Source organism: Dermacentor silvarum, chromosome 10, assembly GCF_013339745.2.
Source record: "Dermacentor silvarum isolate Dsil-2018 chromosome 10, BIME_Dsil_1.4, whole genome shotgun sequence".
NCBI classification, from domain to species: domain Eukaryota; kingdom Metazoa; phylum Arthropoda; class Arachnida; order Ixodida; family Ixodidae; genus Dermacentor; species Dermacentor silvarum.
In genome coordinates this window covers 76972044-76984226 of record NC_051163.1, presented here as the reverse complement: position 1 = coordinate 76984226, position 12183 = coordinate 76972044, and the positions used below count along the sequence as shown (strand labels likewise).

General features: G+C 50.8%; 1 protein-coding gene across 2 annotated transcripts in view; it reads right to left on the bottom strand.

The window, feature by feature from the left end:
* The window catches only part of LOC119466129 (cAMP-dependent protein kinase type II regulatory subunit), a 168149-nt gene that overhangs the window by 82031 nt on the left and 73935 nt on the right, over positions 1–12183 (bottom strand). Inside the window, exon 1 of one of the 2 annotated variants that reach the window (XM_037726617.2) lies at positions 10018–10375. The exons of the other annotated variant lie outside the window; for it this stretch is intronic. Coding sequence (XP_037582545.1) covers positions 10018–10264 — 247 coding nt within the window. The 5' untranslated portion in view covers positions 10265–10375. Of the gene's footprint in view, positions 1–10017; positions 10376–12183 lie in introns of those variants that run through there. 2 annotated transcript variants of the gene reach the window in all.

The window sequence follows — 12183 nt, the reverse complement described above, 5'->3', positions numbered from 1 at the left end:
AGGCAGTAGGGCAGGAGTCTTGCGTCGCTGGCAGAGGTCACAAGCCGCAACGTACTGTCGCACAGAACGGTAGAGACCAGGCCAAAACAAGCGCCTACGGATGCGATCATACGTGCGTGACACGCCTAGGTGTCCGGCCATCGGTGCATCGTGAAGCTGGCGCAAAACAGTAGAGCGAAGATGCGCGGAAACAACAAGCAAGAGCTCAGCGCCGTCAGGCCGGGCGTTGTAGCGGTGTAAGGTGGCGTTGTGGAGCACAAACATCCGTAGGGAAGGGTCAGGGTGTGGTGAGTTGAGACCGTCTATAATAGGCCGCAAAGATGAGTCGCGGCGCTGTTCGTCAGCTATGTGGACGAAGTCTGTAATGGCCAGAACAAAGGTGTCAGGTTCATCTTCCAGTGTATCAGTGTATCCATGCAGTGTATCCATCGTCGTCGTTATCGTCCAAGCACCGACCACAGGATCGCCACTCGTGACAATATGATAAGGCAGGTTCAAACCTATGAAGAACACAGAGCTTCGTCTTCTGGCCATTGCATTTTGTCGAGAAACCATTATGATTATGATGATGATAGTGGCTGCGACAAAGGCCACGAAGGTTGGCTGACGCGTACTCTTAACAGCTATTGTCATAGAACGTGAGAAAACAATAGCCACAGTGAAGCAAGCTATACATTGATCATGGAGGAATTCTTTTCCTATTGAACCGGGATCATTCGCACTCTTCGAAGAATCTCCGGGAATGCGAACAAGCTCCCTATTTGTACTAACAACAGATCCAACTGTACGCTGCCGGTAAAACGCCATCACGTACAAAAAAAGAAGAAAAAAATGGGGAGAACGGTACGAAATGAAGCTAAGAAAAAAATATGAAGGAGATGGAAACTGGACAGATCACTGATTGACAACCACGGTGTCTCTTCAACGCGAAAGGACGCTCGACTGCCCGCTCCGCTCCGTCCCGTCATCAACTTGCCTGCCTGCCGTGTGAGAACGTTCGGCAATACCCACGTGACGAAACACGCGGAGACTGACACTCTGGAAGCAAAAGAGAAGAGGGTTTTCCTCGGGTAAGAGAACAGGCGGGCCGTTATCTTTAACCTCGCCTACGACGTGAAGCTTGACGCAGCCGTCTTTTTCTCCGACCGGCATACCACAAGGCTACAGCCATATCCTAAAGGAGAGTGCTCGTGTGCTCGTGTGTGCTCGGGAGTTGGACCAGCTGGTATAGATTCGTGTTCATAGAGCGCGAACAGATAGACACAGAAAACCTAGACAGAATATGCGCTACCCAGCTTACTATAAAGCTTGTTTACTCGAACGAGGAATATACAAATTCTCCCAGATCGCCGAACCACTCATTCGCCTCACAGCGAGGTGACATACCAATTCGTTGGTACTGACGAGCAAAGCGCAGCTTTCATCGAGTTACGACAGCGGCTGCAGAAACCATGAACCCGCGTCTTTGCTCACTTCCACAAGGACGCGGACAACGAGGTATACATACCGACGCAAGCAACATCGGTATCGGCGCTGCACTCACTCAACACCGGGCGATAGGCGAAGCAGATATCACTTCAGTGCATGCACTAGAAATAACGCGATAACCAAGAAAATTGCTGAAGAACTGAGACATGTGCGCAAGTTGTCCATCCATATCGTTGCAAGAACGTGAATTTTCCTGTCTTGACGGCCATGTGATCTATAGTCACGTTTCATTCTCTTTTCTCTTGTTCATTTGCTCGCCTCCTCCATATATCTGCTTGGCCTATCACCTGCACATATATTCCTCGTCTGGTTGAACAAGTTCTTAATAAGCGCTTGTTCTGCGTAGAATTTTCTCCGTCTGTTCGCGCTTCATTATCGTTAATGCAGTTACGCTATGCACGATGCCTTGCGGTCGAGGTCGGTACAGAATTGCAGGTGGTGCGACGAAACGAGGGAAATTTGCAGGCACGCTATAGGATGGCGTCAGCTGACGCAAGACAGAGGCAAATGGAGACCAACTGGAGATGCCTTCGTTCCAACAATGGACATAAAATAGACCAACGACTACGACTTGAGGATCTTAGCAGCGGAACGAGGAGAAGCTCTACACTGAGGAACAACCAACCAAGAAACTGCAACTGGACCACGGCTCACCGGAATACCCTAAACTCGCAGCCAACTTTCTGTGGCAATGAAAGTAAAAACGACATGGGCTGAGCTTCCGCAGGTGTGTTACTACGCCAAGTAGTCCAGCTAAGTTTCATATTCCAATAATGTACTCGGTGGTGATGGTGGCGTAGCAGCAGGTGGGGTTAGCCCGGCATGCTTAGCCGGCAATTGTTCAGCCTCAGCATCTAATACACTTTTTTTTAGCAAGTTAAGGGTGTATCACCAGATTCTGTCCAACTGTGTTTCTCGAAGAAAATCAAGCGACAGTCATAGCACTGTCTTCTTGATTACTGTGGGCCTTTCAGCGAACACTATAAGACATCTCCACAGCTCGCGTGTTTAACACATTTTCTTTTGCAGGCTGCGAAGCAACGCCTTTCTTTTCTCGACAAACTGCGGGCACAACCAGATAAGGTGTTCCAAATCACCGATCTCACCACCTAAAGCACAAAGCGGTCGCGCGTAGTAGTAGCTCATACCGGGCACGACAATGCATAGCTATAACTTTGTAACAGTGGTTAACCGGTGAAATAAATGGTCGCTGTAAAAAAATATAAACAATTTGCGCGTGTCAATATACAAACAAGACACCCACAGTCCGCCAACCGCGAACTCCTCAGAAGGATGGATCGCTTCCCGACGAGGTGCCGAAGCCCTATAGTCCGGAAATGCTCGGCCAACTCCACCAGGCAAAAGTCTAGACGAAGAACAATACTATAAGGTGTCAAGGCCGGGACATTTGGCACCACCAATAAACGTTTATTATCCCTCCTTCTTCTCGATGGAAGTTCGACAGCTCTTTCGCTTTATCAGAGCAGATATACACAAGTCAGCGCGTAGCTTAATTCCTACATGAGACGGTTTCGCAATTGTTAAGGGGACACTAAAGGGAAAAAATGATTTCTTCTGTATCAATAGATTACCCTTCCACAATACCGCAAACACCACTCTTACATAGAGAAGCTGCTTGGTAAGCCGGAAAGAAACGAAAAACACAGACGAGAGTGGCGACGCCACCTTCAAGTTCCCGCACCAGCTCACCGTGACGTCATGGATTTTGACAGCGTCTTCTAGGTCCCAGTTAGTTCTTTAGCGGTAAAGGCTGACTACATTGTGTTCTAAATGATCCCAAGATTGAATATGACAAGTTTCGCGAACTGAGCCAACGTGGCCCAAATACGAAAAATTACTTCAGAAGCCGTGACGTCACACTGAAGTGCTGACGTTGGGGCTTCCGCCTGAAATTCAAAAAATTAACTGAGCTTCGCTTTCTCTTCTAATAATTGGCGTATTACAGTAAGTTTTCGACAGAAGAGTGAGTTAAGGACAGAAGAGTTTTCGAAGAATACTTTATCAGTCTAAGTTGATTTATTGTTGTGCTTTAGTGTCCCTTTAAAGCGTGGAAGAGCAAAGGCAGGAGAAAAAAAATTCATGTTTACCACTCGGCGCTGCGTTATATGTCGTCTTCATTTAACCTAAGTATTGTAGTAAACAAGCATTTAACGGTTTCTGTCCCTCAGCACCAACGAACTCGAAATGAGACTATGGAACTACTTTCAGAAGCGCTACCACGCGTTCTGCCTGAAGCAGAAAAAAAATTAAAAATGAGTTTTTTTTTTACGTGCACGAAACAACGATACGATTATATGAGGGAGGACGTAAATGGGGGTGGGGGGGACTCCGGTTTAATTTTTACCGTCTCGGGGTTTCTTTAACGTGCACCCAAATTTAAGTAAGCGAGCGGTCTTTGCATTTCAGCCCCATCGAAGTGCGGCCGCGGGACTCGAACCCGCGACATTGGGCTACGCCACGTAGCCGTTCACGTAGCCGTATTTAGAAATACACATCAACTTGAAGCTCATGCTTGACTGAATATAAATGACGCCTGAGGTGAACGTGCCCAAGACGTCCATTGCGTTTGGCAATGAGCGTCTTGGGGCGTTCACCACAGGCGTCATTTAAATCAAGTCAAGCGTGGGCTTCAAGTTGAAATGCTTTTCTGAATACGGGGGTAAGCCACCACGGCGGGTATTGCCAAAGAAGGTTGCCCGCGAATCTATAGGAGGCCAGGAAGCACTAGAGCTATAAGGAGAAGTATATCTGTCGGGCTGCGACTTAACGCGACGTACGCAAACAGCATCATATATACGGCCTTGGTCAAACCACAAGCCACTGTTGCGACAACTGCGTATCTGTGGAATCGATCGGGCATAGCATTATTAGAGTGTAGAGCGTACGGTGATGAAAGGGACATATATACAAGAGAAGTGGCAACAACCTATCAAGGCTGTCTGACACTATAAGGCGCATGTTAGGTCGCTGGCACTCTCCATCAATGCAACGTCAAGTATTCGACTTCTTGTTTGAGTATACTTTCAATCACTTGGCTTCCTCTCAAAACTCTTGCTGTTATTCGGACTGCTATACATCGCACAAAAAAAAAATAGCAGTGGCTTAGCTCGGCTATGCCAGGATATACGTAGCGTGAGATGGTCGGGCACGTCGCTCAGCCTCCTGGCGACGCCGCTTTGCTAGACGTTCCTCCCTTTGCTCTGGTGTCTCCGCAGCACGTTTAACCTTCTTCTATTCGTTCTTCCTACGCTCAACCGCTAATTGCCAGGCAATTAGTACTTCGGGATCCGATGAGTTAAGCTTCTCCGCTCTTCTGCGCCGCTGAGCAGCAATTTCGCTCTCCTTCCTCCATCACTATACCACACTGGCAAACGCCCCGCTATATGTACACCCCCACTGATACCTCTGCGCATGCGCACAGAATAAGAGGCGCTATCAAGCGGCTCCGGCGCAGCGTCAGACTTGGCTACTGCGCAACGGAGGCGCACAGCTGGGCACGCGCCGGTGCCAGTGCGTCTGCCGCGGCTATGACGTCACTCCTCTGGAATGCGCAGACCGGCGAGGCGCGCGCGGCGGCGGCGGCTCCGGCGCGCCAGTTGTGCGCCGTGTGACGTCACTGCTCCTCGCGCATGCGCAGCACGGCTCTCCAGGAGCCACGCGAAACTGCTCAACCTCGGCCCACGCTACAAAAAGCCAGCTGTGAAGTAAAAAAGACTCGGTACATTTGTACGAGCAGGACTTAAGGGCGAAATAAAGATATCAAGTGAGGTTGTTATTATTATTATTTTCACTTTCTTCTGCCCTTCTCCTAGGACCTTTTTCTCACTTCTCTCCCTTGCAGAGTAGCAAGTGGACGAATTCTTCTATACGCGCGAAATCGCTCCGCTTTTAAATAAACAGCTATACATCTATATCTCTGTTCGCCCAGAAAAACAACGCATCTCGAGGCCAAAGAAAAACACTGAGGAACGAGCTTTTGACTCTCAATTGAATCGTCTGATTGTTGTACGGGGGACGCTAAATTCGTGATTATATCCCTGTCTTCAATGAATGGCAACGAGAATGAAAGTGGACTAAAAGACAACTTGCGGTCGGTGGAATGAGCCATACGTAAAAGGCAACAACAACAAAGACAAGAATAAACTGAGCCTGCGACAAGAATAAACTGAGCCCGCATTGCGCAAGTCGCACCAGGCTCATTGTAATGGAATGACAGGATATTGCACCCAGGCAGGAACGTAGGGAACATCAACCTTCCAGATGCGCTGGCGTTCAAAGCTAGTGGGAGCGTTACGTTAAATGGTCAGCTGTCGAGATAAGCAAGAGACGGTTGGAGTATGGATGAAAGAAAGAATGCCTGGGAAAAGGTGGGGGCAGGGAAGGTCACAGGCATAGGCAGCTTTGCGAGATAACGCAGATAGGCGCGGAGCGATAGATTACGACACACTGGTAGGACGTAAGTAGATCACGAAGGCTATAGGTGGCTATTTGTCGCCACGCCGATGTAAAAGTGGACGCCATCAGAAAGCATCATCTCATCGTTCATACGTGTAACCTAGCCTCGGGAGTGTTGGCCAGCACAGTAACACAAACGAAGTCATTGAAGGAAGAAGTCGTGGAGTTCAGTACACAATGCTTTTATTTTTCTTAAGGAAGAAGGCCGCGCGCACCAAACTGGACGACCTCTTCCTTCCTCAGCGAAAACAATGCGGTCCGTAAGCGGCGACCCTGATCTCGTATATAGAGCCCTTCGCAAGGCGCCGACAATTTCCCGGTCCCCAATGCCACGCAGTGGCTAAGCAATTTGAACACGTGTCCTGAAGATACTTCAAATCAAGTGATGATGACGATCTCTTTAACAATAGCGCAAATCCACTGTGGGGGGATACGCCAAGAACCTGGTGGCATATTATAACAAAAGTATAGATGAAGAAATATGAAAGAAACTCATTATAAATAAAATACTGTCTAATGCAGTAGTTCAGCCTTGCGCAAGCAAGGAGAGATAAAAAGAATTTTAAAAAATATGAACATTCCACGTCAGCGCCCTTTCTTCTTCCCCTGGAACACGTCACAGTGTCGACCGTGTACACGATATACGTAGACCAGTAACTTACACGAGTTTGAAAGCTCCTTTCTATATATACAGACGGCTTCAAATGTATTCTGAATCGGCGACAACACAAGAATTCAGAATGAGCCCCACCCACAAAACCGCAATGTACCTTTCCTCAATGCCTCCACGCTCCAAAACACAGTTCGCGCGAGGGACGCTGATGATGAAAGCAATTTAGCACCGCCGTTGCGTCACGGAAATCAGAGAAGGTAATTGGCTGGCGTGCCTATGCAAGAAAAACCTCAATTAGGCGGCAGTCTATTTGCTATAGTATCCTTAGGTCGTCAGCGAAAATCGCTACGTTTACCTGAACCCCAACAGAAGTGGGTCGAGTCTAGATGTCGGGCTCAAACAGCCCGACTCGACATCGTTTTGTATGAAGTCGTAACTGACAGGTAAATATTTCTGCATGCGAAAGCCTGCGTACTGCGGGCCGCGAACCACCGACCACTGTGGTTACACGTGTGCTTCAAATGGGTCGAGCTGGCTCATCCCGACTCGATGTCCGTTCAAGAGCGCAGCAGGCATGATCTCAACCCGACAAGCGGAATCGACCCGCTTTTGTCGGCTTCACGTAAACGCCCCGTACAGGTCGCCCGGTGTACCAGATGCATAGCACGAACTAAAACGCAACGTATATATCCATATATATCGCAATATCCAAGCAGTGAAGCCAGCTGTGGAAGCTCTAATCATGCCACATTCACGCCCGACACTTCGTCAACCCGAACACAGATGCGCTGCTTTCCGTTCGAGCGACGAACCGAGAGCTCGTAACGAAAAAATTTCACTGCTCATGCACCCCGTACAGATGGTAAACCAGCGAAGACGAAATGTGAGGCCTCCGTATGAGCCACACGTGATTTCTTTCTTTCTTTCTTTCTTTCTTTCTTTCTTTCTTTCTTTCTTGTCCCTGGCTCATACCCGCATATCCAACGCGGGTATGCGCCACATGTGATTTTATTATCGGTAATCGCGACGTAACTGACGAGCGTGCGAAGTTATTGGTGTCAAGACCTAACAGTCGTGTTAGTCACACATTCGTACGCTTCCATGCATCTTGGTATATATACCAAGTGAAAAAGACGCGAGTTTTCTTCGACAGGTTTATTTCCGCCGGAGGGTTTTCTGTGGTCGGACCGCGAGTGTTTTGCCCGGGCATGTACAGCTTCGCTGCAAAAAGCGCGAACTTGTCGCACCAAGGGATGCCTTTGGTCGCGACGCGCAACGCAGGCGCCGTTTTCTTTCGCGGTCTGCAGGGCGGCTTCGCAAGCGATCGAGACGATCGTGTATATCTCCCTGCGATAGACATCGCGCGCACGTGCGCACGAGGAGTTGGGAAAGACGGGCACATTCCAATACCTGCTGCTGCTGCTACTGTGCATTTGCCTCAAAGACGAAGCTGAAAGAAATGCAAAAAATAAAAAAGGAAAGAGTATATAAGATAAAACTACGCCGGCCGCAACAATGGCACGGCGAGAGCGCGGAGATTAATCTATACAGAGCTGCTGCTGCTGCTGCTGCGGGCGCTATAGCGTTCTGGCCGAAGGCAAGGCGACGCGACCGATACATAGCGATGGAGTCGCACGCTGCAGCCACCTGCGAAAAGGAAGGATTCCGGCATTTCAGTCGACGCGCGCCGGGTAAGTAAGTAGACGCGCGTGATCGCGCGCTCACACTGAGAAAAAAGTGGGACGCCCGCCGTTAAGTCTTATATACCCCTCTCGCCTGCCTACCTCGGAGAAGGAGAGGGGTGGCACTGAACAGAAAACTGACTCGACGTATACGACGAAATTCGAGAGAAAGGTGCGGGTGGAAGGAAAACCTAGTTGGGGGGGCTGTGAAACATAAAACAGAACTTGCGAGACGGGATTTGGGAAAGACGAGACCCCCCCCTCCCCAAGTACTTTACCTTGCGTATATAACACCCTCCCGCCATCCGCCGTCTATCTGCTCCCATATGCGACTGACGATTCGGAAGCTTTCCAAACGCGGTATATATATGCAGACGATCGAATGACGCCGGAGCTTCGAGCCAGACGGTTGACGTCTTCGCCTTCTTTCTCGCCGTCTCTCTCGCTCGTTTACGTATCAAGCGGGGACAGCAAGCGACCCGTAACGCACCGCAACCATGCCACACCTTCGAGCCATATACACGTATACGGCTTTCTCGGAATGTCGATCTCACCGACGGCTGCACGCTAAATAGCCGATACGCGGAGTGGTTTATCATGAACGTCAAGGGGAGGAGGGGGTTGGGCGCCGCGACCACGACGTTCTCTTCTTCGTACTTTCTTTTGGAAGTATAGTCGTCGGGCCGCGTGCCTTATTGCGCAAACCAAATGATTCACCGCACGTGGAGCGAACGTTTTTCCCTCTGCGTCCGCGGTCGTAGAACTATAAAATCGGGGACGCAAGCAAGAACAAAAAAAAAAAGTTGGGAAAGAATTCAGAGGCCTAAAGTCAGATAGGTCGCATCCGATGAGTCGCGACAAACGGAAACCACATTCTGATAACGCAAGGTATCTGGTTAGGAACCAAGGAACCGTTCGCCTCGGAATAGGCGGTTCGCGCTCTGGGACCCAAGGACGTTACAACGTTGAACGAAGATGGGTGAGAGGGGACCCCCCCGGAGATGGGTCTCTACATATTGAATACTTCGACCACCTGTGGTTCTCTACAGAGCAAACTGGCGATTCTATCATTAAGCGCCTTCGGCGCGGAATGCGGCCACCCGTCAACCAATCGAACCCGCGACCTCGCACCGTAGCCGCAGAATTGCCACCGCGGAAGGCGACTTTTATACGCGGACCAACGTCACACAGCTTGAGTAACGTACGTTCCATCCACGCCGGGATAATAACGTAGCGATCCCCTATCCCAATTCTTTTTTTTTTCTTCCTTCCCGCGCTTCGTCATTGGCACGGGCAGCGCCCCGCCCACGTTATCGCCACGCTGTGCCCATCGTGAGCGGCGAATGATAAGGCATAGAATCGGGCGAAAGGAATCGTCACGGTCATACCGCGCTGCCTCAGACAACCGCATGCCAGCTCCTGCACGGAGTTGACGATCAGCGTGTCACCGTCGCACTTACCACCACATAATCGCACCAAAAACGACACAGAGAAATATAACGAGTCAAAGGGTGGACCCCAAACAGTGCGACAGCACTGCAAAGGGTTGGCTGGGTGGGAAGGGGGAGGTGGGGGGGGGAAAAAAGGGGTGGGGGGGGGGGGGGGGCTCGGCTTTAAACCAGCCTAAACGGTACACGCGAGCGGGCGCGCGCCTGGCGTAGAACTCTCCTCGGACAGAGCCGGTTTCGCCGGCCTCGCCGAAGAAGACGGGGTCATACGCGTGGCGTTCCGCTTTCTCCTTTCTTTTGCTTCCCATACCTTCGTCGTCCTCGTCGTCGTACGGGGCCGACCTCTCGTTCTCGACGTTGCGTTGGTCGCCGTTGCTGTTGCAGGCACGCTGTTGCGATTCCGGCTGCCGCCGCTGCTGCTGGTTGTGGTGGTGGTCGTCGTCGTCGGCCGGCGGTGCTTCGACGCGTATCTCCGGCACCGTGCCGAGCTCGGGGCCGCGCCCGACGGGCTCCGGGCGCAGCGTGAACGAGCGGCTCTTGCGGCCGAACAGGCGCATGCTGTATCACCGAGAGCGCGCGCGCACTCACACACACACGCGCACACAACGCACACGCGCACGAGCGAACGCAACTCCTTCCTACGCGAGAGTCTGGAGCTCTGCACGCGCACACGCGGAGGGACGACAGGCGGAGAAGCTGCGCCGACGACGTCAGCGGTGACGACGCCGTGGGCACGCGACGTCAGAGATACACCACCTGGTGGCGCGCGCGTGAGCGATCGCGTCGCGACGCGCGAGGCGCGCTTTTTCGAGACGCGATACTGGACGGCTTGACTGCACCGTTATGTGGAGAGGGGCCATCAGCGGAGAGGGGCCATCAGCCGAAGGGGGGGTATCAGTGAAGAGGGGGGCGTCAGTGGAGAGGGAGCCATCAGTGGAGGGGAGGACATCATAGGGTGACGATCAGTATAGCGCGCGCACACTCACACACGTTCATATGTATAAATTAGTGAAGCGTTGAATCACAGGATCCAGCAGTTAGGAGAGTTGTAATTTCCTCGCACAAGGCACTAGTTGTAACAAAATGCCCCCCCCCCCCCCCCCAGCACTTGTCGAATGGGTGCCGCAGTGGTACAGTTCACCGGCCGAGGGGGAGCCTAGCTCCTCCTTAAAAAATGGGGGGTGTAGGAAAGGGGGCCGGGGGCGGGCTTCCCCCTGACTTTAAGCCCTGACCGTTATAGACACAGAGTAAATGGAAACAAACAAACAAAATGGCGGCTCCGGGGTGAAGTTGCCAGTATAATAAGGCGTACGACGGTGCTCAGCTGAAGTGACCGTTACATCATACTTTGCCAGAATTCCCCGGACGTGTACTTATTTTGACAATACGTACAGAATTGGAAAAGACAGCACGCCGCGGAACTCATACCGCCGACGCTTGCAGGGTATAACACGAGGAATCATGAGCTTCATTTAAAAAAAGAAATGTTTGGTAGTTCAGCAATGTGTCTCGTCCCTCAGTTCTGTGTCTAAAGAAGAAAAACAAAACGTCCACCGACTTCAGGAAAACATTTGCATGTGATCGGCTGCACGCAAGGCGTTTGTACCCTTAGCTCCTCACTGGTAACAGGGCAACTTTGTTCGCCCAGAAAGTAACAGCGTAATGGATAGAGTAAATCAGATGCCACATATTCCAGTTGTTCTTTTGTTGTTGTCTTTTTCACCAGTGCACGAGAATAAGAAGCCTTGGGACTCGTTGCGCCAGCTTAGGGGATCACCGTCATTAAGTTGGCAACAGTACGAGTAGTAAGGGGTGCGCGCGCGGGACTCTGCAAGCGCCTATTCTTGGCTAGGCTTTCACCGGCCTTCTCACACGTACGACCCCCCCCCCCCCCCCCTCAGAATTGTTATAAAAAACATAATAGTATTAGCGAGAAACGCTGGCCAAAGACAAAACGAACCGTTCTTAATGAACGAAAAGCGTTGCAAATCCGGGCCCCTCTTTTGCGGAACGAGAGAAGATTCAGAACGATAATCTGAGATTGGCGGCTAAAATTTTGAAGCGAGTGTGCAAAGAAGCGTTGACATAACAAACAGCGTAGGAAAGGAAGCAAGGGAAACAAAGTATACACAAGGTATTGCGCAAGCTCCACGGGTTGCAACATAAAACAAGGACGGGAAGCGTTTAATCAGAGATCCAGACGCCATTCGTAGGCTGTAACCAAGCGCAACAGAAGTGAAGCTACTACTATGTACATCGAAAAGCCTGAAAAATAACCGGAAAGTAACACGTTTTACGATAATTGCCGATTGGCTGACAAAAGCACCATATCATTCGCTTCACTGCATGTAACTGGCGACAGGGAGTATATATATAGCGGCGAAACTGTCTGAAGGTATGAATGCGGCGCTTCCCCCCGTGCACTCTGCACCGCTCATACACCACACGCGCCGACGTGGTTGGTCCGTGCTGCTTC